The 26,942-nt window shown below is 45.6% G+C and overlaps 1 protein-coding gene across 1 annotated transcript in view; it reads left to right on the top strand.

Moving 5' to 3' along the window:
• The first annotated feature begins 283 nt into the window (after positions 1-283).
• Positions 284-26,942, top strand: part of LOC143784320 (lanosterol synthase-like) — a 32,582-nt gene continuing 5,923 nt past the window's right edge. Inside the window, exons 1-18 of the mRNA XM_077272463.1 lie at positions 284-430; positions 747-906; positions 1,216-1,354; positions 1,986-2,094; positions 6,999-7,120; positions 7,243-7,339; positions 7,929-8,064; positions 8,278-8,386; positions 8,705-8,823; positions 8,903-9,000; positions 10,750-10,777; positions 24,548-24,604; positions 24,810-24,881; positions 25,472-25,522; positions 25,712-25,861; positions 25,938-26,034; positions 26,112-26,217; positions 26,794-26,859. Of these exons, the coding sequence (XP_077128578.1) occupies positions 375-430; positions 747-906; positions 1,216-1,354; positions 1,986-2,094; positions 6,999-7,120; positions 7,243-7,339; positions 7,929-8,064; positions 8,278-8,386; positions 8,705-8,823; positions 8,903-9,000; positions 10,750-10,777; positions 24,548-24,604; positions 24,810-24,881; positions 25,472-25,522; positions 25,712-25,861; positions 25,938-26,034; positions 26,112-26,217; positions 26,794-26,859 (1,772 nt within the window). The 5' untranslated portion in view covers positions 284-374. The remainder of the gene's footprint in view (positions 431-746; positions 907-1,215; positions 1,355-1,985; positions 2,095-6,998; positions 7,121-7,242; positions 7,340-7,928; positions 8,065-8,277; positions 8,387-8,704; positions 8,824-8,902; positions 9,001-10,749; positions 10,778-24,547; positions 24,605-24,809; positions 24,882-25,471; positions 25,523-25,711; positions 25,862-25,937; positions 26,035-26,111; positions 26,218-26,793; positions 26,860-26,942) is intronic.

The raw sequence follows: 26,942 nt of genomic DNA, 5'->3' as shown, positions 1-26,942 counted from the left end.
AGCTGTAATTGTCAATGCTATCACTACACAAAGCCGCAGCTTCTCCGTCTCCCGACAGCTCTGACCTCTCACTACGAGACCAGCTGCACAACTACAGCAGCGACAGCGCTGGAAGGAACACGCTATTCCATATTTCTCATCACCCATTGGCTGGTAGCTGATGGCCCCGCCTACGTGTATACATCTATCTGCGCCGTGATTGGTTCCTGCTGCCTCTGCTCATGTCAGGATAGTGTGACGTAAATCTGGAGGCGTGGTGTTGTCTGGGAAATGTAGTCCTTTACTGTAACACTTACTAGGGCTTGGGGAGCTTCAAGAACTACAAGTCCTAGAATGCTTTGCGTTTAATGCAGTAGCCACTTTGGTTTTAAAGGATGGATCTATCGTTAGACTGTAACCAGGTGAAGCGCAGAGAAATGAGTGAAGGAACGTGAGTATTAGGCAGCTGTATGGGGACGGTCCCTGGAATCTCTGCTGCATAGGCATATAGGGGAGCACAGACTGTAGAAAAGCAAACTTTACAAATGTGCTGCCTGATCTAACACTATTGCATCATATAGCCTTGAATAGAATCAGTTTTTGGTGCTTACAGCCCCGGAGTGATTTTGTAGTATTCTACTCATGTCATCACTCCTGCTTATAAATGGGAGTTGCTATTTATGCAGTTGTCCGATATTTTAGTCCACGTACTGTAGTCATTGTAATGAAAGAAACCTAAAAAGTAATTTTGCAATGTTTTGTTCCAGGCGTCTCCGCAGAAGGGGGGGTCCGTACAAGACCGATCCAGCAACAGACCTCACACGCTGGCGCCTCTCATGTACGGAGGGCAGGCAAACCTGGCGCTATGTGGAGGGAGAAGATCGCCCACAAACTGCCCTGGAGGCGCACTCTCTGGGGCTGGACCCGGTACATAAGACTACTTAAATTCAGCCCGTATTATACGCTAAGGATTTTAGAGCAAAAAAATGATCCAGTATTAAAATCCCTTTAAATAACTATAATATTATTTTATTATTAGAAAGTGAAACCCTCCCTTTAACTGCAGGAGAGCAAACACCAGGGGTTGTCCACCTCTGGGGACATTTTTGTCATTGCCGATCTGCTTTGAGCGCAGCCCTGTGCCCGGCGTTCATAGCAGATGAGCTGAATGTCTGATCTGTTCTAGGATCTGTAAATGGCGCTGATCATCAATAACGCGGATTTTGCTTCCTGCAGAACGAGTTTTTTAAAGACTTACCCAAGGCGCATACGGCCCACGATGGAGCAGAAAATGGACTAACTTTTTATTCTGCCTTACAAGCGGAGGATGGGCATTGGGCGGGGGATTATGGCGGACCACTGTTCTTGATGCCAGGTGAGGCTTTTCAGCGACATTGGACCACTATGACTAGATCTGTCTGCCATAGAATATACTCACGGTAAGTCCTCCTTCAGACTTCTCATAAGAGTGCTATCAGTGTTTTCCACGGATAGCGCTCGCACCTACAATAGTGAATGCGGTCAGTCATATGTCCGTGATTTTCCGGAGACCGAGTGCAACAACTGTGATCTGAGTGTCTGATCATAAACAGCACGGCAAGACTAAGGCTGCCGTCACACTAGCAGGATTTGGTCAGTATTTTACATCAGTATTTGTAAGCCAAAACCAGGCGTGGGTGATAAATACAGAAGTGGTGCATATGTTTCTATTATACTTTTCATCTATTTGTTCCACTCCTGGTTTTGGCTTACAAATACTGATGTAAAATACTGACCGAATACTGCTAGTGTGACGGCAGCCTAAGGGTCCGTAAAAAAAATGGCCAGCAGTTAGATGACATCCGAGTGTGGTCTGTTTTTACGGAGTGTTATGTTGGAAAAGAATATAGAAAAACTGATGACACTTGGATGAAACTCTGACCAAAAATCACTGATGAAACTTGGTCAGTTTTTCATGTATGTGAAAAAAACTTGTGAATGTGGCCTAAACCTGTGACACTTTTTAGGTCTCCTTATTGTATGTCACGTGACACAGACACCCCTCCCTGACGCTACCAAGAAGGAGATGGTGCGCTACCTGCGATCTGTGCAGCTACCTGATGGCGGATGGGGCCTGTGAGTATCTGACTGACTTCATATTTTGTGATCACCCATGCCGCATACATAAAGCAGGGTGCAGAATCTATGTGCGCTGTATATGCGCACAGTCAGACAGCCGTATAAATCGCACTGAGATCAGACTGCAATGCATGGACTGGCCGGTGACTCTCCCAGCCCGAGCGTGACAGGTTCATGTATTTCTATGCAGCTGTCACTCTCAGGTCAGGAGAACTGCATTCTGTCCGAGCACTGAGGTGCAATCTCTGTCCGATCTATACGGCCATCTGACTTTGCCCTTTGTATGTATAAGGGTATGTGCACACGTCTTTTTGGGGTCTGCGGATTTTTCCAAACCGCAGGTAAAAGGCACTGGGTTTTACCTGCGGATTTCCTGCAGAATTACTGTGGATTTATTTTGGATTTTGTGCGGATTCCTATTGTGGAGCAGGTGTAAACCACTGTGGAATCCGCACAAAGAATTGACATGCTGCGGAAATGTAAACCGCTGCGTTTCCGCACGTTTTTTTCCGCAGCATGTGCACTGCGGATTGCGTTTCCCATAGGTTTACATTGTACTGTAAACTCAGGGGAAACTGCTGCGGACCCACAGCTGTGGAAACGCAGCTAAAACCACAGCGTGTGAACATAGCCTAATTGTGCAGGATACCTTTAGGCCGGTTTCACACGTCAGTGTCTTCAGTACGTGTGGTGACAGTTTCCTCACGTACCGGAGACACTGACACACGTAGACCCATTAAAATCAATGCATCTGTGCAGATGTCATTGATTTTTTGCGGACCGTGTCTCTGTGTGCCAAACACGGAGACATGTCAGTATTCGTGGGAGCGCACGTATTACACGGACCCATTAAAGTCAATGGGTCCGTGTAAAACACGGACCTCACACGGACATTCTCCGTCTGCAGTCCGTGTGCGTGCAGGAGACAGCGCTACAGTAAGCGCTGTCCCCCCCACATGGTGCTGAAGCCGCCATTCATATGTTCTCTGCAGCAGCCTTTGCTGCAGAGAAGATATGAATAATAGTGTTTAAAAGACAGATCTATGTGTCCGCCGCCCCCCCACCCCCTGTGCGCCCCCCTGCTGGTCAGAAAATACTCACCCGCGTACCACGTTGGCTGTCGCTCCTTCCTCTCTGCCCCGCGGCTTCCACTGTATGCGGTCACGTGGGGCGGCTCATTTACAATCATGAATAGTCGGCTCCACCCCTATGGGAGGTGGAGCCGCCTATTCATGACTGTAATCGCGGCCCCACGTGACCGCATACAGTAGAAGGCGCGGGGCAGAGAGGAAGGAGTGACGGCCAACGTGGGAGCGGGTGAGTATTTTCAGAACAGCGGGGGAGGGGGCGCACAGGGGGTGGGGGGCGGCGGACACATAGCAAAGGCTGCTGCAGAGAACATATGAATGGCGGCTTCAGCACGATGCAGGGGACAGCGCTAAACTTTAGCGCTGTCTGCACGCTCCGTGTGGTACCCACTCGCCACACGGGTGGCACACGTGTGCTGCACGTATGGCCTACGTGAGCTCACGGGCACACGGACACGGATAACTCCGGTACCGATTTTTTCCAGTACCGGAATTATCTGGACGTGTGAGACTGCCCTTAAGGTTTACTTATAGGTTTATCTAGACCGACTGTGAGAGCACTAGCCAAAGGTTAATTGACAAGTTTCCAGAGTATTTATTTATTTTTTTAAACTTTGCATTACCATTTAATTTTTAAACAGGTATTTTGTTTGTTTATTTGTTTGTTTGTTTTTGCATTTTCCTTTATTTTTTTTTCTCCCCTTCTTCCAAGAGCCATAACTTTTTTTTTCTGTTGGATGGACGAGTTATAGTTTTGATTGGCATAATTGAGTTAACTGTATAATGGCTGAAAAAACGGGTAAAATAAAATTTCAAGTGGAATGAAATGGTGAGAAAAAAAAGCAAAAAACACAAATGTTTGGGTTTTACTGTTTACTGCATTAGGTGTGTGGGAAAAAATGACTTGACATTGATTCCTTAGGTCAGTACAATGACAGTCATACCTAGCTAGTATAGTTCTTGTTTTGTTTGTTTGTTTTAGCAGATTTAAATTTATATATATATTGTTTTCGATTGCTATTTTCTGATGCAAATAGCTTTATTTTTCTTCTGTGAGGACTTTTTTTTATGTATTGATTAGCGAGCCATAGTATTTATTGAGGTATGTATGATTTCTTTTCATTGCATTTTGGGGGGGAAGGCATGGTGACCCAAAAAATGTCAATTCTGTAGCTGTGGCAACCCCCAATCACATCGCGATTGGTGATGGTATAGGCGTGTATTGGCAACCAAACTTTTTCAATGCCGCTGTCAACGACATATACAGGTCCTTCTCAAAAAATTAGCATATAGTGTTAAATTTCATTATTTACCATAATGTAATGATTACAATTAAACTTTCATATATTATAGATTCATTATCCACCAACTGAAATTTGTCAGGTCTTTTATTGTTTTAATACTGATGATTTTGGCCTACAGCTCCTGATAACCCAAAAAACCTGTCTCAATAAATTAGCATATTTCAACCGTCCAATCAAATAAAAGTGTTTTTTAATAACAAACAAAAAAACCATCAAATAATAATGTTCATTTATGCACTCAATACTTGGTCGGGAATCCTTTGGCAGAAATGACTGCTTCAATGCGGCGTGGCATGGAGGCAATCAGCCTGTGACACTGCTGAGATGTTATGGAGGCCCAGGATGCTTCAATAGCGGCCTTAAGCTCATCCAGAGTGTTGGGTCTTGCGTCTCTCAACTTTCTCTTCACAATATCCCACAGATTCTCTATGGGGTTCAGGTCAGGAGAGTTGGCAGGCCAATTGAGCACAGTAATACCATGGTCAGTAAACCATTTACCAGTGGTTTTGGCACTGTGAGCAGGTGCCAGGAAGCATGAAGTGCTCCAAAATCTCCTGATAGCTAGCTGCATTGACCCTGCCCTTGATGAAACACAGTGGACCAACACCAGCAGCTGACATGGCACCCCACACCATCACTGACTGGGTACTTGACACTGGACTTCAGGCATTTTGGCATTTCCTTCTCCCCAGTCTTCCTCCAGACTCTGGCACCTTGATCTCCGAATGACATGCAAAATTTGCTTTCATCAGAAAAAAGTACTTGGGACCACTTAGCAACAGTCCAGTGCTGCTTCTCTGTAGCCCAGGTCAGGCGCTTCTGCCGCTGTTTATGGTTCAAAAGTGGCTTTACCTGGGGAATGCGGCACCTGTAGCCCATTTCCTGCACACGCCTGTGCACGGTGGCTCTGGATGTTTCCACACCAGACTCAGTCCACTGCTTCCTCAGGTTCCCCAAGGTCTGGAATCGGTCCTTCTCCACAATCTTCCTCAGGGTCCGGTCACCTCTTCTCGTTGTACAGCGTTTTCTGCCACATTGTTTCCTTCCAACAGACTTACCATTGAGGTGCCTTGATACAGCACTCTGGGAACAGCCTATTTGTTGAGAAATTTCTTTCTGGGTCTTACCCTCTTGCTTGAGGGTGTCAATGATGGCCTTCTTGACATCTGTCAGGTCGCTAGTCTTACCCATGATGGGGGTTTTGAGTAATGAACCAGGCATGGAGTTTTTAAAAGCCTCAGGTATCTTTTGCATGTGTTTAGAGTTAATTAGTTGATTCAGAAGATTAGGGTAATAGGTCGTTTAGAGAACCTTTTCTTGATATGCTAATTTATTGAGACAGGTTTTTTGGGTTATCAGGAGTTGTAGGCCAAAATCATCAGTATTAAAACAATAAAAGACCTGACAAATTTCAGTTGGTGGATAATGAATCTATAATATATGAAAGTTTAATTGTAATCATTACATTATGGTAAATAATGAAATTTAACACTATATGCTAATTTTTTGAGAAGGACCTGTACTGTATATAACAAAGCCAGCACCTGCCCTGTAAGGAACGGACTTCTACACGTTCACCAGCACATGAAGCAGCCGCTGATTGGCTGCAGTGCTCACGCGGCATAACATTAAGTGAGCCCTAGGAGACCTGATGCTGCTGGAATGGCACTGGTTAGTAGATGCTTTTTTATTTTATACTGGGAAATATAGCAGCTGAGAAGGGCATGTCCGAATGGTGGACAGCCCCTTTAATGAGTTCTTTTTAGACGTGGATTTGGTCGTGAATTACTTCTTTTTGTTTTTTGTTTGCCAAAAATCAAATTGGTAATTATAGATTCTATGGGTTTTTTTTCTTTATTTATTGAGTTAGAAAAGAAGGAAAGAAATACAATCACAAGGCACTAACTGTGCCAAAATGAAGAAAAATCACGATGAGAAAGTAGTAACCATAGACAGTGTTATCATTTCCAAGGATCTGGCACCCAGACTAGGACCTCATCATAAAACATAGATTGAAGGCAGAATATTAATTCCCTAAACATAATCTGGGTCAAAGTGATCTAAAAGCAACATATGAGTAAGTTCAGAAGAAAAAGAGAGAGAAGCAGAAGAGAGAAAGAGAAGAGAGGGAAGGTGGGAGGGCAGGAAGGAGAGGTGAAAGGTGGATGTATGTAAGGATGGGGCTAGAGAAAATGCGGATTCAGTTATCCCCAGTTAGAGCCAGATATTCACCACAGGATCTAAATTGCAGCCAGTAAAACCAAGATTTATAAAAACGTTTGTTATTGATTGTAGAGGTCAGGTCCTCCATAAGCGTCACATCATTCACCTTGGCAAGCCCTTGGAAGATTGTTGGGGTGGCGCCTTTTTTTCCCATAGTAGAGGAATACACGCTCTGGCAGTCGCGATTAAGTGTCTCAATATTGAGTTCCTCTGTATTTTTAATGGTACATGACAATGATGGATATTGGTTCTATGTTCCCGTAGTAAATAACTCTCCTAATCGTAGGCATATTGAAGACAAGAGCACTGTATTTGGCACGGCTCTCAGTTATACCTCTCTGCGGCTTCTCGGAGTGTCGCAGGATGATCCAGATATGACCCGTGCTCGCAACAATCTTCACAGTAAGGGTAGGTTCACACGAGCTTTTAACTTTAGCACATCTCACACTTGCCGACCATTTGCAGCAGATAGTCAGTATCTATATATATTTTTTCCATGTTTGGTCTAATGCATCTTACTTTTGTTGCAGGTGGTGCCATTGGGATTCCTTCTTGGGGGAAATTTTGGCAAGCTGTGCTCAATGTGTACAGTTGGGAGGGAATGAACACGCTGTTCCCGGAGATGTGGTGAGTTTCTTTTAGAATTATTCAGACCTGATATGACACTATTGGTGGCTGTGACCATCAGATAATTATCCATACCTTTATTAGTGGGATATACTAAAAGTCATACGACTATGGGCCTGGACCCCTGCATCAAGTTTCAAGCAAATTGGATTTCTTGCACTTAAGTGTTCGGCAACGCCAAGGGTGCACCGCACACCGGCACTGGGTGTGATCAGTCATTTTCAGGCTCCCTTCAAAAGGGTTGTCCACTATTCCGACATCCCTCTTCTGAATCCCTATGTTCCCCCCTTGTAAAATAATAACACCTATACTCCCCTCCGGCGGTGTCGCTCTCCCGGGGCTCACGTGACGTAACAATTAGACATGGGTGCCGACACCGGTTGAACGGCTCCAGCACCGGAGGTGAGTATAGGTGGTACTATTTTACAAGAGGGAAACATAGGGATTCTGAGTAGTGGACAACTCCTATTAAGCAGCACTGCTCTGCGTCACATTTAGTCACCGCCTGTCTCTTACTAACTATCTTGCAGGGACAGTGATGTGAATTCTCCTTTACTGATTTTCTCTAACGTCCACCATTGTCTTGTAGGCTTCTTCCCCAGTGGTTTCCGGCCCACCCCAGCACCATCTGGTGTCACTGCCGTCAGGTTTACTTGCCCATGAGTTACTGCTATGCTACACGTCTGAGGGCCTGTGAGGACGACTTGATCCGCAGCTTGAGACAGGTAAAGGCATAACAAGAACTTGTATCTAGCAAACAGGCAATCCCTGCATGTGTTACAGCTGTCGAACAGCCGTGAGACATGCGTCCGCGAGGAGTCAAACCTATTTTTCGAGCACTCCGAAGACACTCTATTAGCACTCGAGCATGTTCAGATAACACCTTACCCGAGCACGTTCACTCATCACTAGTATCTCCACATCTGCTTCTCATGCAGGAGCTGTACGTGCAGGAATATAGCAGTATAAATTGGCCCACGCAGAGGAACTGTGTTGCTGCTTGTGACCTGTACACACCGCACAGCGCACTGCTGGACATTGCTTACGGTAAGAGGCACTGATTATGGTCAGAATGTTGAATGTAAGCCCGCGATGGCAGTGTCCTCGCCCCTCTGTATCAGTCTGTAATTGTTAGTTTGCTCACTGTAAGGGATGTCTGTAATTTGTATGTAGCTCCCTCTCATGTACAGCACCATGGAATCAATGCTGCTATATAAATAAATAATAATATTAATAATAATAATGTGGCATTTGCACCTATGTAATTCTGCAGATATATGTGGCTGCACAATAACGACATTTTTTAGCTATACTCTAGATATAGTATTTTATTTTGATCAGTAATTTTTGCCCTTTTATTCACAGTCCTGCTGAATATATACGAGTCGTACCACATTCCCGCCCTTCGCCGACGTGCGGTGCATGAATTATACGACCATGTAATAGCAGATGACCGGTTTACAAAGTGTATCAGCATTGGTCCAGTAAGTGTCATGGAAACATGAGTTATTTTTTTTTTATTAAAAATGTCTGGTCTTAAAAACAAATCTTCTTGTTTCACAGATCTCTAAAGTGATTAATATGCTGGTCCGGTGGCATGTCGATGGACCAGAATCTTCTTCATTTCAGGAACATGTAGATCGCATCCCTGATTACCTCTGGTAAGTAGTGATTCCCCACCCTGGGTCGAGTGTTATGATCCGGTGACTTTGGAGCCGCATGAGACTTTCTCAGGAGAAGTGGAATCTGTGCTGACAAACCCTGAACTTAACACCGCAACTAGAAGTAGCCGTGGGGTGTGCCTAACAAACCCTAGACACCTCGACACAGCCGGAGGACTAAATACCCCTATAGATAGAAATAGGAATACTCACTTGCCTCAGAGCAGAACCCCAAAGGATAGGCAGCCCCCCACAAATATTGATTGTGAATAGGAGAGGAAGGACACACACAGAGAGAAAACAGATTCCAGCAAAAGAGGCCACTCTAGCTAAACAGGGAAGGATAGAACAGAATACTAAGCGGTCAGTATTAAAACACTAAAAATATCCACAGCAGAAAATACAAAAAGTTCCACAATCTAACTAAAGACATGGAATGTATATCTGCAACTCCTGAGAATCCAGCAAGACTGAGAAATCACTGACACAATCTAAGCTGGACAAAAAAGGCACTGAATAGCACTAAATCATAAACACACGGCATGTGTGCCACGAACACCAGACACTTATCTTTGTAGATTTGGCAGCAAGGCAGAGGAACCAGGCAAGGAAAAACCTCCAAAAACAATGGACAACTGGCAAGGACTAATGAATCCTGCTAACCTAAATACCCCAGTCAGAACTGCAATCAGCAGAAACACCTGACCAGGGCTGCCACTCAGAAGCAACTGCATTACCACCTACAACCACCGGAGGGAGCCCAAAAGCAGAATTCACAACAGCCGAGATACAGGTCTTAGTGCTCGTGTTCTTAATAAGATCCTATGATTACAGCAGCCTCTGCATTATATGGGCATGTAGGTCATAGGAAGCTGAATATAATGATACCTTGATATCTGCGATCTGATGTCTTATTCCTGAGAAATCCACAATTTTCTTAGGTGTAAATGAGCTGTTAAGATCTATGGGCCGGACATAGATCTCCCTGAGAATCTGCCTCCAGGGCTTGTTTTAAATAGATGGGGGTATTACCAGTGTGACGTGTAATGGTTACCAGTGTGACGTGTAATGTCCGTTCTCTGCTCTCCTGATCTCACTGCAGAGCTGTGTGTGATTATACCTGACACATCTGCAGGTTCCTCTCAGCTTCAGCTTCCATCTCACAGGCAGACAGTATTGCAATACAGCAGAGCTGTGAGAGCTGCAGCAAATGTGTAATAAGACAAAGTTCAGTTCTACTGTTCTGTGTTAGTTACACTGGTAACGCTCCCTGCCATTCAAAATTAATCTCTGGCGGCAGATTCTTATGCAGATCAGTGTCCGGCCCATAGCCTAGAACAGCTCCTTTACATATAAGAAAAACGTGGATTTCTCTGGAATAAGACATCAGATCACAGATATCAATGTATCATGTTATTCAGCTTCCTATGACCTACATGCCCATATAGACGGCTTAGGAGGGTGGATCCTACTGACAGATTCTCTTTAATAACATGTGCATTGAGAGGAAGAAGATATCTGCAAGTGCGACACACACAGCTGAGCTGTGAAGGGAAAGGCGTCTCAGGTACTGCACATGGGGACCTAAAACTATTGCACCTGTTTTCTTTTTTTATTAGAGCTAGATGTTACTGTACAATGTAGCATAAGAATTCACCTCGAAAAAAAAATATTTTATTTTATGCTGCCACATGTAACTGAAACTTAGTTCCTTTCTCCATTTTTCTTTAAACAATGATCTTCTTGCAGGCTCGGATTGGATGGAATGAAAATGCAGGTAAATGAATTCTTTTTAATCTTTTCTTCTTCCTATACACTTGGAAAATAGGAACTAGACAACCCTTTAGTAATGGGCACAGGGTGATGAGAAAAAAAATTTCTTTATCGCCTCTGTAATAATTATAGGGGATAATTCAGGAGACTCTTTGCGTGGAACAAGACAACAGGACACAGTTTTATAAGTGGTAAAGTTTATATTATCACACGGTGATTCAAGCAGGTGCAGAGAGAAACTCAAGTCCACAACACTTGGTCCAAATAATAAACGCAGCTTAGCAGTCAATAGGAAACTTCAGAGTTAGATGCAAACAAACAGAAAGTCTATGAAGCACAGTTATACTTGAGGAAACTTGACACGAATAGATCCTTGACTTAGTCCAGACACAGATAGATATGCTATTAGGCAGTTCAAATCATATCTTAGCTCAACCAGGGAGGCCTGGTTAATAGTCTCAGGTTTTGCAGAGCAGAAACAGCTTACATGTCCAGCAAATGCAGATGGAAGTAACACGAGCAGCAGATGAAGGAGGATTACTGAACACTGATGTATGCAGCAGGAACTCAGAGCAGAGTGGCAGGATCTCCAAAACAGGTTCACAGGAGCAGGTGCAAGTGCAAGGCCAGGGAGTAATAAGGAGCTGGATGCAAAGCAGAATAATCTAGCACAGACTGAAGGCTGGGGTGGAGTTTTATAGCAGGAAGACAAGTGCACATGAGACCAAAGACGCCATGTTGGAAAAGGGCAGTAATGCACAAAAGGTAAAAAATGTTCAGAGTCCTGACAGCCTCTCATTGGGGGACACAGGAACCATGGGTGTATGCTGCTGCCACTAGGAGGCTGACACTATGCAAATAAAAAAGTTAGCTCCTCCTCTGCAGTGTACACCCCACCGACTGGCATTATACTCTTCAGTTTAGCTTAGTGTCAGTAGGAGGTGGACACGGGTGTTTCATTAGACCCTTATCTACCTCAATGTGTGTCGTTTCTTTTCAGGTTTTTCCGGAGGGATACAGGGTGAACAGTCACACCTGTAGTCCCATAATACGGACTATGAGTACGGCGTGTACTGCCACCTCGTATCCTCATAGATCCCTCTCCAGGACCAAGAGCCTAGCACACCAGCGTGCTTAGAAGTCCGGTCCTGGCTCCGTCCCCCACCCACTCGCCCACCAGAGCCTGTCGGTTGGAGGGGAAGAGGACGTCCATCACAGTTCCGTGGACGTCTCATTCCCCTCAGGTTAGTGTTATGATCCGGTGACTTTGGAGCCGCATGAGACTTTCTCAGGAGAAGTGGAATCTGTACTGACCGCAAACCCTGAACTTAACACCGCAACTAGAAGTAGCCGTGGGGTGTGCCTAACAACCCTAGACACCTCGACACAGCCGGAGGACTAAATACCCCTATAGATAGAAATAGGAATACTCACATGCCTCAGAGCAGAACCCCAAAGGATAGGCAGCCCCCCACAAATATTGACTGTGAATAGGAGAGGAAGGACACACACAGAGAGAAAACAGATTCCAGCAAAAGAGGCCACTCTAGCTAAACAGGGAAGGATAGACCAGAATACTAAGCGGTCAGTATTAAAACACTAAAAATATCCACAGCAGAAAATACAAAAAGTTCCACAATCCAACTAAAGACATGGAATGTATATCTGCAACTCCTGAGAATCCAGCAAGACAGAGAAATCACTGATACAATCTAAGCTGGACAAAAAAACACTGAATAGCACTAAATCATAAGCACACGGCATGTGTGCCATGAAAACCAGACACTTATCTTTGTAGATTTGGCAGCAAGGCAGAGGAACCAGGCAAGGACAAAACCTCCCAAAACAATGGACAACTGGCAAGGACTAATGAATCCTGCAAACCTAAATACCCCAGTCAGAACTGCAATCAGCAGAAACACCTGACCAGGGCTGCCACTCAGAAACAACTGCATTACCACCTACAACCACCGGAGGGAGCCAAAAAGCAGAATTCACAACAGGGGACATCCAGGCCGGCAGCAACCTGGTATCCGTTTTCTCGTCTGCCGTGAGTAGCTTTGCACTGCAGACTGACACCCCCCTCTGCCCCACTGTCCCTTAACCCACTCGCATTTTCTTCAGGGACCTCTTCAATATGTCTAACTCTAAAGGGGGCTGTGTTGTGAATTTGCTTTTTGGCTCCCTCTAGTGGTTACTAGTTTTTTGACTCTGGTTTTTCTGTCATTCCTTTTTTCCGCACCTGGGTCGTTAGTTAGGGGTGTTGCTATATAAGCTCCCTGGACCTTCAGTTCAATGCCTGGCAACGTAGTTATCAGAGCTAATCTGCTGTGCTCTTGTCTACTGATCCTGTTCCGGTTATATCAGCTAAGTCTGCTATTTTGCTTTTTGCTATTTGTTTTGTTTTGTATTTTTGTCCAGCTTGTTCCAAATCTGTATCCTGATCTTTGCTGGAAGCTCTAGGGGGCTGGTGTTCTCCCCCCGGACCGTTAGACGGTTCGGGGGTTCTTGAATTTCCAGTGTGGATTTTGATAGGGTTTTTGTTGACCATATAAGTTACCTTTCTTTATTCTGCTATTAGTAAGCGGGCCTCTCTGTGCTAAACCTGGTTCATTTCTGTGTTTGTCATTTCCTCTTAACTCACCGTTATTATTTGTGGGGGGCTTCTATCCTGCTTTGGGGTCCCTTTCTCTGGAGGCAAGAGAGGTCTTTGTTTTCTTCTACTAGGGGTAGTTAGATTCTCCGGCTGGCGCGTGTCATCTAGAATCAACGTAGGAATGATCCCTGGCTACTTCTAGTGTTGGCGTTAGGAGTAGATATATGGTCAACCCAGTTACCACTGCCCTATGAGCTGGATTTTTGTATCTTGCAGACTTCCACGTTCCTCTGAGACCCTCGCCATTGGGGTCATAACAGTTTGCCAGGCCAGTATTATATGTGTAATGCATTGCAAAAGAGGGATTACAAGAAAGAAGATTCTGAGTTTTTTTTTTTCCTCTCTCATTTTTTTTTTCTTCATCCCCTTTACCTCAGAGTGGCTTAAGCTTGCTGCAGACATGAATGTCCAGACCTTGATTACAAGTGTGGACCAGCTGGCTACTCGTGTGCAGGGCTTACAAGACTATGTTATCAGAAGTCCTAGGTCAGAACCTAAGATACCGATTCCTGAACTGTTTTCCGGAGACAGGTTTAAGTTTAGGAATTTCATGAATAATTGCAAATTGTTTTTGTCCCTGAGACCCTGTTCATCTGGAGACTCCGCTCAGCAAGTAAAGATTGTTATTTCGTTCTTACGGGGCGACCCTCAAGATTGGGCTTTTTCGCTGGCGCCTGGAGATCCGGCATTGGCCGATATTGATGCGTTTTTTCTGGCGCTCGGTTTACTTTATGAGGAACCCAATCTTGAGATTCAGGCAGAAAAGGCCTTGCTGGCTATGTCTCAGGGGCAGGACGAGGCTGAAGTGTACTGCCAAAAATTTCGGAAATGGTCCGTGCTGACACATTGGAACGAGTGTGCACTGGCCGCTAATTTTAGAAATGGCCTTTCTGATGCCATTAAGAATGTTATGGTGGGTTTTCCCATTCCCACAGGTCTGAATGATACTATGGCACTGGCTATTCAAATTGACCGGCGGTTGCGGGAGCGCAAAACCGCAAATTCCCTCATGGTGTTGTCTGAACAGACACCTAATTCGGTGCAATGTGATAGAAAAACCGCAAATTCCCTCATGGTGTTGTCTGAACAGACACCTGATTTAATGCAATGTGATAGAATCCTGTCTAGAAATGAGCGGAAAATTCATAGACGCCGGAATGGCTTGTGTTACTACTGTGGTGATTCTACACATGTTATCTCAGCATGCTCTAAACGTATAGCTAAGGTTGTTAGTCCGGTCACCGTTGGTAATTTGCAACCTAAATTTATTCTGTCTGTAACTTTGATTTGCTCACTGTCATCTTATCCTGTCATGGCGTTTGTGGATTCAGGTGCTGCCCTGAGTCTTATGGATCTGTCATTTGCTAAGCACTGTGGTTTTATTCTTGAACCATTAGAAAATCCTATTCCTCTTAGGGGTATTGATGCTACGCCATTGGCAGCAAATAAACCGCAGTATTGGACACAGGTTACCATGTGCATGACTCCTGAACACCGCGAGGTGATACGTTTTCTTGTTTTACATAAAATGCATGATTTGGTTGTTTTAGGGCTGCCATGGTTACAGACCCATAATCCCGTCCTGGACTGGAAGGCTATGTCAGTGTCAAGTTGGGGCTGTCGTGGTATTCATGGGGATTCCCTGCCTGTGTCTATTGCTTCTTCTACGCCTTCGGAAGTTCCGGAGTATTTGTCTGATTATCAGGATGTCTTTAGCGAGTCCAGGTCCAGTGCATTGCCTCCTCATAGGGACTGTGACTGTGCTATAGATTTGATCCCAGGCAGTAAATTTCCTAAGGGAAGACTGTTTAATCTGTCGGTACCTGAACATACCGCTATGCGTTCGTATATCAAGGAGTCTCTGGAGAAAGGACATATTCGTCCTTCTTCTTCCCCTCTTGGGGCAGGATTCTTTTTTGTGGCTAAAAAGGACGGATCTTTGAGGCCTTGTATTGATTATCGGCTTTTAAATAAGATCACTGTCAAATTTCAGTATCCTTTGCCGCTGTTGTCTGACTTGTTTGCCCGGATTAAAGGTGCCAAGTGGTTCACCAAGATAGACCTTCGTGGTGCGTACAACCTTGTGCGCATTAAGCAAGGTGATGAATGGAAAACCGCATTCAATACGCCCGAAGGTCATTTTGAGTACTTGGTGATGCCTTTTGGGCTCTCCAATGCGCCTTCAGTTTTTCAGTCCTTTATGCATGACATTTTCCGGAAGTATCTGGATAAATTTTTGATAGTTTATCTGGATGATATTTTGGTTTTTTCTGATAATTGGGACTCGCATGTGGAGCAGGTCAGGTTGGTCTTTAAAATTTTGCGTGAAAATTCTTTGTTTGTCAAGGGCTCAAAGTGTCTCTTTGGTGTACAGAAGGTTCCCTTTTTGGGGTTCATTTTTTCCCCTTCTGCTGTGGAGATGGACCCAGTCAAGGTCCGAGCTATTCTTGATTGGACTCAGCCCTCGTCAGTTAAGAGTCTTCAGAAGTTCTTGGGTTTCGCTAACTTCTACCGTCGTTTTATCGCTAACTTTTCTAGCATTGTGAAACCTTTGACGGATATGACCAAGAAGGGCTCCGATGTGGTTAATTGGGCTCCTGCTGCCGTGGAGGCTTTCCAGGAGTTGAAACGTCGGTTTACTTCGGCGCCTGTTTTGTGCCAGCCTGATGTCTCGCTTCCCTTTCAGGTTGAGGTGGATGCTTCAGAGATTGGAGCAGGGGCCGTTTTGTCGCAGAGAGGCCCTGGTTGCTCTGTTATGAAACCTTGTGCCTTTTTCTCTAGGAAATTTTCGCCTGCCGAGCGAAATTATGATGTGGGCAATCGGGAGTTGTTGGCCATGAAATGGGCATTTGAGGAGTGGCGTCATTGGCTCGAGGGTGCTCGAGCTAAACCTTGCTGTTCTCGTGCCAGCGGGTTGCTCTTGCCCTTGCCTGTCCCGAAGAGACCTTGGACACATATCTCCATGGATTTCATTTCTGATCTTCCGGTGTCTCAGGGCATGTCTGTCATCTGGGTGATATGTGATCGCTTCTCCAAGATGGTCCATTTGGTTCCTTTGCCTAAGCTGCCTTCCTCTTCCGATCTGGTTCCTGTGTTTTTCCAGAACGTGGTTCGTTTGCACGGCATTCCTGAGAATATTGTGTCAGACAGAGGATCCCAGTTCGTTTCTAGGTTCTGGCGATCCTTTTGTAATAGGATGGGCATTGATTTGTCGTTTTCATCTGCTTTCCATCCTCAGACTAATGGACAGACGGAGCGAACCAACCAGACTTTGGAGGCTTATTTGAGGTGCTTTGTCTCTGCTGATCAGGACGATTGGGTGACATTCTTGCCGTTGGCTGAGTTTGCCCTTAATAATCGGGCTAGTTCCGCCACCTTGGTTTCGCCTTTTTTCTGCAACTCTGGTTTCCACCCTCGCTTTTCTTCGGGTCATGTGGAGCCTTCTGACTGTCCTGGGGTGGATTCTGTGGTGGATAGGTTGCAGCGGATCTGGAATCATGTGGTGGACAACTTGAAGTTGTCACAGGAGAGGGCTCAGCGCTTTGCCAACCGCCGCCGCGGTGTGGGTCCCCGACTTCGCGTTGGGGATTTGGTGTGGCTTTCTTCTCGCTTTATTCCTATGAAGGTCTCCTCTCCAAAATTTAAACCTCGCTTCATTGGTCCTTACAAGATATTGGAAATCCTTAATCCTGTATCTTTTCGTCTGGATCTTCCTGTGTCGTTTGCTATTCACAATGTATTTCATAGGTCCTTGTTGCGGCGGTACGTTGTGCCTGTAGTTCCTTCTGCTGAGCCGCCTGCTCCGGTGTTGGTTGAGGGCGAGTTGGAGTACGTGGTGGAGAAGATCTTGGATTCGCGCCTCTCCAGGCGGAGGCTTCAGTACCTGGTCAAGTGGAAGGGCTATGGTCAGGAGGATAATTCCTGGGTGGTCGCCTCTGATGTTCATGCGGCCGATTTAGTTCGTGCCTTTCATGCCGCTCATCCTGATCGCCCTGGTGGTCATGGTGAGGGTTCGGTGACCCCTCACTAAGGGGGGGGTACTGTTGTGAATTTGCTTTTTGGCTCCCTCTAGTGGTTACTAGTTTTTTGACTCTGGTTTTTCTGTCATTCCTTTTTTCCGCACCTGGGTCGTTAGTTAGGGGTGTTGCTATATAAGCTCCCTGGACCTTCAGTTCAATGCCTGGCAACGTAGTTATCAGAGCTAATCTGCTGTGCTCTTGTCTACTGATCCTGTTCCGGTTATATCAGCTAAGTCTGCTATTTTGCTTTTTGCTATTTGTTTTGTTTTGTATTTTTGTCCAGCTTGTTCCAAATCTGTATCCTGATCTTTGCTGGAAGCTCTAGGGGGCTGGTGTTCTCCCCCCGGACCGTTAGACGGTTCGGGGGTTCTTGAATTTCCAGTGTGGATTTTGATAGGGTTTTTGTTGACCATATAAGTTACCTTTCTTTATTCTGCTATTAGTAAGCGGGCCTCTCTGTGCTAAACCTGGTTCATTTCTGTGTTTGTCATTTCCTCTTAACTCACCGTTATTATTTGTGGGGGGCTTCTATCCTGCTTTGGGGTCCCTTTCTCTGGAGGCAAGAGAGGTCTTTGTTTTCTTCTACTAGGGGTAGTTAGATTCTCCGGCTGGCGCGTGTCATCTAGAATCAACGTAGGAATGATCCCTGGCTACTTCTAGTGTTGGCGTTAGGAGTAGATATATGGTCAACCCAGTTACCACTGCCCTATGAGCTGGATTTTTGTATCTTGCAGACTTCCACGTTCCTCTGAGACCCTCGCCATTGGGGTCATAACAGGGCTGCTCTTGTCCTCCTACTTCTTCCTCTTCTGCCTTAGTCAAGTACTTTGCATGTTCGTGCTGTAACAGCAAACTTCCCTCAGTTCAGTCCTCTCTGCTCTGTCAGGCCTGCAGCAACCCGATTGTTCCCACCGCCCAGGATCCCCCGGCCGATCCGCCCGAGAGTGATACCCCCATCCCAGGCTGGGCTTCCTCTCTGTCACAATTGGTGGCCGATCTAACACGGGTGTCTCAAACCCTGGTGTCCGTGCTGGACCGATTAACTCTGCAGACCCCCGCAGTAGCCAGCGGGTCGCAGGAGCCTCCGCCCAAGCCTTCCTTGATTAGCCGCAAAAGGTCCAGACAGGAACGTCGGTCTGAGTCCTCTTCTCGCTCCATCTCGCCACTCGGTCCTCTGCGGTCGGCGTCCTCCCTCTCCTGAGTCAGGCGAGGCGTTCTCTGATGCGCTTTCGGAGGATGTTTCGGAGCTGGATTCGAACCAAATCGCTACCATGAGGGATATGGTTCAGAATCTCATTGGAGCGATAAATCTAACCTGTGGCATCAAGGAGTCCTCTACGGAACCCGCAGATCAGGCGGTTTCGTTTAGACGGGCTAAACCACCTTCCAAGTTTTTCGCTCCTCACCCGGAATTCGAAGAGATTATGACCAGAGAAAGAGAGAACCCAACCAGACGCTTTCAGAGAGGAAAGCGACTTGGCGTTTTATATCCCTTTTCTCCGGAGCTCACTGCTAATTGGACTGCTTCTCCTTCGGTGGACCCTCCAGTTTCCAGACTGTCCACCAACACAGTCCTCCCACTGTCCGGCGGAGCATCTCTGAAGGATTCTAACAATAGAGTCATAGAATCTTTCGCAAAGTCAGCCTTTGAAGCGGCCTCAGCTAGTCTTTGCCTGGCCTTTGCTTCCACTTGGGTTTCAAAATCCATATCCAAATGGGCCAAACAGCTCCGTCAGGGCATTCTGGACGGGGTTCCATCTGGACAGCTGGTGGAACTTGCCAACCAGATTTCTCACGCAGGTGAATATCTGGTCTCCACCTCCCTGGACGCTGCGTCTTGTGTGGCTCAGGCGTCCGGCAACGCGGTTGCCATCCGCCGGACCGTTTGGCTTAAGGCCTGGCAGGCGGATTTGTCTTCTAAAAAGTCCCTTAACAGCCTGCCTTTTCAGGGGTCTCGTCTCTTTGGTTCTAAGCTGCACAAAATCATTAAGGATGCTACAGGGCGCACAAGTTCCCTTCTTCCCCAGGCCAAGCCTCGTCGCCCTCCTCCTAGACATCAATTTCGGTCTTTTCGGCCTTTTTGTCGCTTTGCGGCATCGAATTCCTTCTCCCAGCAGCAACAGAGGCCACAGGCACGTCAAGAGAAGAAGACGGTATCCTTTAGGCCCACTCCTTCCTGGCATCCTCGCTACTCCCAGGGTAGATCTTCCAGGTCCAGGACTGGAGGAACCACCTCGGCATGACTCTCGGCTAGTCGTCAGCCCACCTCCCAGGCTGGGCCGCCGTCTCCTCTTCTTCAGGGACGTCTGGATCTTCTCAGTAGAGGACGCATGGCTCAGGGAAGTTGTATCCTCGGGATACAAGATAGCGTTCGTTTCACGACCCCAGGATCGTTTTTTCGAATCCCGATCTCCAAGAGATCCCACTCTAGTTCTGGGTTTCTTTGCAGCCATCACTTCTCTCCTCAAAGCCGGGGTAATTGTTTCCGTCCCAGAAAAAGAACGGTTCACAGGTTTCTATTCAAACCTTTGTGGTACCGAAAAAAGACGGCAGGGTGCGTCCCATCTTCTGATATTCCCGGGACATCACCGATACCTGCGCTTTGCAGTGCTTCAGGAACATTTTCAGTTCGTCGCCCTGCCGTTCGGTCTTGCAACCGCCCCAAGAGTTTTCACGAAGATCATGGTGGCGCTGATGGCCATCTTGAGGGTCAGAGGCCTGGTTCTGTTTCCATACCTTGACGACATCCTCATCAAGGCTCCGTCCTTTTCTCAGGCCCACGAAAGCCTGTCCATCGTTCTCGACACCCTAGCCCGTTTCGGGTGGCTGGTCAACCAGAAGAAGTCCTGCCTTATTCCTTCTCAGCGCATCATCTTTCTGGGCATGCTCTTCGACACTCGTCAGACCAAGGTCTTTCTTCCCGAAGACTAGATCCATTCTTCGTCGGGACATACGCGTGCTCCAGGGCTCTCGGTCTCCCTCCTTCTGTTCGACCATGAAGGTTTTAGGGAGGATGGTAGCAACATTGGAAGCAATTCCCTTCGCCCAATTTCACTCGCGACCTCTTCAGCAAGCCATCCTGTCTCAGTGGAGCAGGTCTGTCTTCTCCCTGGACCGCCCGATCCGACTCTCTCCCCTGGTCAAACGGTCTCTCAACTGGTGGCTCACGTCACCTCTCGTCTCCCAGGGCAGGTCCTTCCTTCCAGTTCACTGGCAAGTGGTGACGACGGATGCTAGCCTACTCGGCTGGGGTGTGGTGTTTCGCCACCTGACTGTACAGGGCCGCTGGTTGGCGCAGGAGTCAACCTTGCCGATCAATGTCCTCGAGATCCGGGCCATTTTTATGTTCCTTCGTCACTGGGAAGGGATTTTCAGGGGCCTTCCAATCCGAATCCAGACGGACAATGCCACGGCGGTGGCATATGTCAACCATCAAGGGGGGACTCGGAGCGCCTTGGCCGAGGTATCCAAGATCCTCCTCTGGGCAGAGGCAACAGTTCCGGTGATATCCGCGGTGCATATCCCCGGCGTGGACAATTGGGCTGCCGACTTCCTCAGCCGTGAGGGTCTCGCGGCAGGGGAATGGTCCTTGCATCCGGAGGTCTTCCATCAGATTTGTCTTCGATGGGGGACTCCGGACGTGGATCTCACGGCGTTTCGAATGAACAGGAAGGTTCCGCAGTTCGTCTCCAGGTCTCGCAATCCTCTTGCTGTGGGCGTCGACGCTCTGACCATTCCTTCGTCACAGTTCGTGCTGCCCTACCTGTTCCCACCCTTTCCATTACTTCCCAAACTGTTGAAAAAGATCAAAGCGGAAGGGGTGCCGCTCATTCTGATCGCCCCGGATTGGCTCAGGAGAGCTTGGTTCGCGGAGCTCGTCAATCTTCTCGCGGACGCTCCCTGGCGCCTTCCAGACAGGCCCGATCTGCTGTCTCAGGGTCCGATCTGCCACCTGAATTCTCGGTCGCTCAGTTTAACGGCGTGGCTGTTGAGACCGCAGTTCTAAGAGCGTCCGGCCTTTTGGACCGGGTGATTCACACCATGATCCAGGCTCGGAAGCCTTCTTCCAGGATCTACTATCGTACCTGGAAGGCTTACTTCCGTTGGTGCGAGTCCAACCGCATTTCATCTATGTCCTTTTCCCTGCCTTCCATTTTGGCCTTCCTTCAGGCAGGACTGGATTCGGGCCTAGCACACACTGGACGAGCGGTGGATACCGCGTCCATCTTATCTTCCACTTGTGCCGGATTTGGCCAGTTCTCAATTGACTCTCTATTGACTCTCTACTAAGAGTGGGGCTTAACCCTTTGGTGACCCATAAGCTTAAAATGCTCTAAGAGAGGTACATTGATGAAGGTCTAATTTTGACCGAAACGTCTATTGTATGTACTCTCCTTTACTGATTAAATCTTTATTGCATCTCACTACGTGTGTGCCAAGTTATCTCTAATATTATATGGTTTGGGCACCTACTTGAGCACCACAACCAATAGTTGTGCCTACGGCTTTATTTACAAATTCGCTGTCAGTTCTATCTTGGAAGGTGGCCTTTCTTGTGGCCATCACTTCTATCTGCCGCGTTTCCGAGTTGGCGGCCCTGTCTTGCCGTCCTCCATTCTTGGTCATCCACCAGGACAAGGTGGTCCTCAGGCCTCCGCCTTCTTTTCTTCCTAAGGTGGTTTCCACCTTCCACCTCAACGAGGACATCGTTCTACCTTCCTTTTGTCCAGCTCCGACTCATCCTCTGGAGCGATCGTTGAACAAGCTGGACCTCGTCAGAGCAGTGAAGATCTACCTGGATAGAACGTCCACTTTCCGGAAGACGGATTCTCTTTTCATCATTCCTGATGGCTTGCGCAGAGGCCAACCGGCATCTAAGGTGACTATTGCTCGCTGGATCAGAATGGCAATTCTGATCCTCCTGGGATCAAGGCTCACTCTACCCAGGCAGTCAGCGCCTCCTGTGCAGTGCACCACAGGGCTTCCGCCCTACAGCTTTGCAAAGCGGCAACCTGGTCTTCCATCCACACGTTCGCCAAATTTTACAAGGTCCATACCTACGCTTCGGCGGATGCCAGCCTAGGCAGAAGGATCTTGCAGGCGGCAGTGGTGAGTCCTCTGGCCTGATGGAAGTCTGTTTCTTCCCGCCCTTGGGACTGCTTTGGGACGTCCCATGGTTCCTGTGTCTCCCAATGAGAGGCTATAAAGAAAACAGGATTTTTGGTAGCTTACCGTAAAATCTGTTTCTTGGAGCCTCCATTGGGGGACACAGCACCCTCCCAATGTTTCTCAGTTTCTGTTGTTTTATGTTCTATGACTGTTCTCACGTTTACAGTTCTCAAGCTTGTGGTTATGGTTTTCAACCTTGTTATTTATCTCCTACTGCTTTCTCATTAACTGAAGAGTATAATGCCAGTCGGTGGGGTGTATACTGCAGAGGAGGAGCTAACTTTTTTATTTGCATAGTGGCAGCCTCCTAGTGGCAGCAGCATACACCCATGGTTCCTGTGTCCCCCAATGGAGGCTCCAAGAAACAGATTTTACGGTAAGCAACCAAAAATCCTGTTATTCAGTATACTTCCTAGACTGGCCCCACAACACTGACTATGGAGGAGAGGGGCCGGTTTTGGGAGATGAGTATCATTTTTTTTAAATTCTATTTCCTATCTCCTTTAGATCGCTACTGGACAAACCCTTAGGGTATGTGCACACGTCAGGATTTCTTCAGGATTTTTTGCGTTTTTTTTGAGGATTTCCCTGATAAAAACGCTATAATACCACATAAAAAAACGCATACATTATGCATCGTATCATTTAGAATGCATTCCGCGTTTTTTGTGCAAATGTTGCTTTTTTTCCGCAAAAAAACGCAATCCGGAAAAAGAAGCAATATGTTCATTATTTTTGCGGATTTTTTGCGGATTTCCCATGAAATTGGAGTGTCTGGGAAAAAACGCAAAAATTCCGCAAAAAAAAAAAAAACGCGTAAAAAACGTGCAAAAAAAAATCGCATGCGGATTTCTGGCAGAAATGTCCGGATTTTGTCAGGAAAATTTCTGCAAGAAATCCTGACGTGTGCATATACCCTCAAACTAAAGGCTGAAATCTATGTCTTTTTTATTTTATTGGTATCTTTGTTGCTTACACCACTGCACCCAGATATTTCCTGCCGTATATCGCCCTTTGGAGGTCCTGTTCGCCCTACAAGCAGTCAGGTTGCCTACATGGTAGAACACTTTATAACGTGACGTGTCAGGAGATTAGTTGGGGTTTATGAATTTAGAATCTCTAAAATTTTTACAACAAAGGGATTCCCAGCATGTTTTTGTTTTTCTCCCCGTGACGATGATGCAATTGTGTTTCTGCTAGGAGGTGTTTGAATTGCCTAACAAATGTTGATTGAGCTACCCTAGTGTTTACCAAGTTCCAGGTCTAAAGTGGTCAGGTTTTGCTCTGATTTTTATTCCCGCTGCTCCCCTGACCATTCTTTTGTTTTGGGATATTTTTTCTATATTTTTATTTTATTTTTTGTCATAAATCTGACATACAGTTTCAGAAATATAGGCCTTTTTTATTTAGTGATAATTTTCATAGTCTTTACAAGGCGGCAGGGCTCATAAGATAATTATGCAAAACAGGTTACATATGCGCCCTTAGATAACCCTGGGAGCAACGTCTCCTTGGTAAAGAACATAAACATTGGCATTAGATAAAAAGGCCAGAGATCTGGGACCATATGGTGGATTTAAAAAAGAAGAAATAAAAAAAATATATATATATATACATATATATATATAATGATTTTTTTTTCCCTTGGTTCCATAAAATTAGATCAAAAACGGACATGTGTAGAACTTTTTTTGGTCCTCGAAAATCACGGATATGTGAATGGCCCCATAGTGTATCACGGGTATGAGTGCTATCCGTGAAAACCACAAGTTGTACTCGTACGCGACAATCAGACGTCTGAATGAGGCCTGAGTGCGTGTGAGATTTTAGTGATATTTTTAACAACTTGGTAGCTTTTCATTCGTAGGTACCATGTGCTGTGTCCACGTGTGTAGCCAAAATGTAACAGTTGTCTGTTCATTTTTCGCAGGGAACAAATGGATCGCAGCTCTGGGACACGGCATTTGCAATACAGGCATATTTAGAGGTAAAGTATGTGAACTACAAGCAGTTGTGCCTCATCTCGGGGACATTTTGTAAGATTTAATTTATTTTATTTACATTAGTGAAAAAAAACATGAAAAAAAATTACAATAAAGCCCATATTTTTTTTTTCATATCAGTTTTTATAATTTGTTTCAGTATGTTTTTATTGTTTTGTTTTTTTTATTTTTTTTGCCGTCTGTCTACAGGCTGGAGCACACCGGAAAAAACTATTTGAGAAAACTTTGGAGAAGGCGCATGAATTTCTTCGTATTACACAGGTGACGTTTTGGAAAATGTTAAAAGGAGCTTGAAGAGATGTGAACACTATATACATCTTTTGAACATTTTTTTTTTTATTTTTGCAGTTGATTATTTCATTAAAATGTTTTGCCTTTCGATTTGTAGAGCTTGCAGGTTATGCTGCTTTTTTTTGTCTTCATTACTTCAGATGAGATGATGAATCTTGAAGCTAATCTTAGCTTTTATATATATATATGTGTGTATATATATATATATATATATATATATATATATATACACACACAGATAAAATTAACATAAATGAAGAATCTGAGCTTAGATTAGCTTCGGCACAGGTCACAGAGCTTACATGATGCAATGAGAAAAGTATGCTATCGAGCAGCGTGCACTGTTCTGTATTACATGCAAGCTCTACAAGTTACACAGTAGTACATTTTTAATAACCGACAACTGCAAGCCTGTTCTTTTTATTTATTGTGGCATCCCAGGAGTCATACGTTGTGGTTTTTGGGTGACAAAGTCAGATGAGGGCTTGTTTTTTTTCTGTGATCAGTTGTGTTTGTCAGTCACATACACATAATATATGATTAATTTCTTTATGTTGCAGATACCTGATAACCCACCAGAGTACAAGAAATTCTACAGACAGATGAACAAGGTGGGTATATATTATAAAGGAGTGTTCATGGTCATCTGTAGGTTTCCTGAGGGGGCAGGTGTATTTACCATACAAATTATATGACCGTACATCATTCTTCCTAACAAGTGACTCTTTTAGAAACGCAGTATCCGATATCTTGTTTTCCTTTGAGTATTTTCAGTACTATGACTTTTTGTTGTAATCCAGGGCGGATTCCCATTCAGCACTCGGGACTGTGGTTGGGTTGTAGCAGATTGTACTGCAGAGGGGCTGAAGTCTGCAATGCTGCTCCAAGAAAACTGCTCTTTCTTATCTGAACATATTCCGAGGAGCAGATTACGGGATGCCGTCGATGTGGTAAGAAACGTTCAGCCGTGTATGTGGGAATTGGTGGTCTTCTGTGATGTAACTTGATAATTTCGATGTGCTGTAGCTACTTAGTATGAAGAATTCTGATGGCGGATTTGCTACCTATGAAACCAAACGAGGTGGCCGCTTGTTGGAAAGGCTCAATCCCTCTGAAGTGTTTGGTACGTACATAGTAATGTAATAAATACATCCTGATGAGGAGCATGGAGATCACATTCAATGCTTTCACTCACTGCAGGCGATATTATGATTGACTACACCTATGTGGAGTGCACATCTGCTGCAATGCAAGCCTTGAAACATTACCAAGCCTGGGACCCGGACTACAGAGCACATGAAATCGGGTAATTTCTCAGACCTTCTTCTTCAAAGGCAATGTTACATATTCCTGATGTTCAGAAAATTATTTACTTTATATAAATTTGCCTTTCGGATTTGTATGGCAAACTCATTTAAAGGGGTTGTGTGGTCAGAAGATATTGATGCCCTATCCTCTTGACTAGGAGCTGTTCTGCAGTACCTGGCAGTGGCTGCTATACGGAGAATGAAGCTGATCAGTTTGGGTCCTGGGTATCTGCCCACCACCGATCTGATATTGATGGCCTAGCCAAAGGAAAAGTCATCAGTATCTTAAGATTAGAAAACCTCTTTCAGGTTTTTTCATCTTAAAGCACCTTCCAATAATATATTATAAATGCATGACCGTTTGTAAATGATCGAATTCTGGTATTACCGCTGCACTGGCACTTTTAGGTCTGTGACATTGCATCCACAGTACTGTTCTTCTTGTCCAGAATTCCCTTTCCAGCAGGGAAAGCAAATGGCCCTCATATAGAAAGGAGTTCTTTTTCAAAACTATGATAGGCAACTGCACTGATTTTCTTATCGGGACTTTTCTCCTTTTTTTTTTGTTTACTTAGGGAAACTCTCAAACAAGGCCTGGATTACTGTCGCAGGGTTCAGCGTAAAGATGGATCCTGGGAAGGGTAAGTATTCTAGAACTGTGTTATCATTTAGACTTTTGAACTTTTGGTAAAATCCTTCTCTCGATGAATACCTTAAGGAGCGC

This window comes from Ranitomeya variabilis, chromosome 7 (assembly GCF_051348905.1).
Source record: "Ranitomeya variabilis isolate aRanVar5 chromosome 7, aRanVar5.hap1, whole genome shotgun sequence".
NCBI classification, from domain to species: Eukaryota; Metazoa; Chordata; class Amphibia; order Anura; family Dendrobatidae; genus Ranitomeya; species Ranitomeya variabilis.
This window is presented reverse-complemented; position numbering and strand designations above follow the sequence as displayed.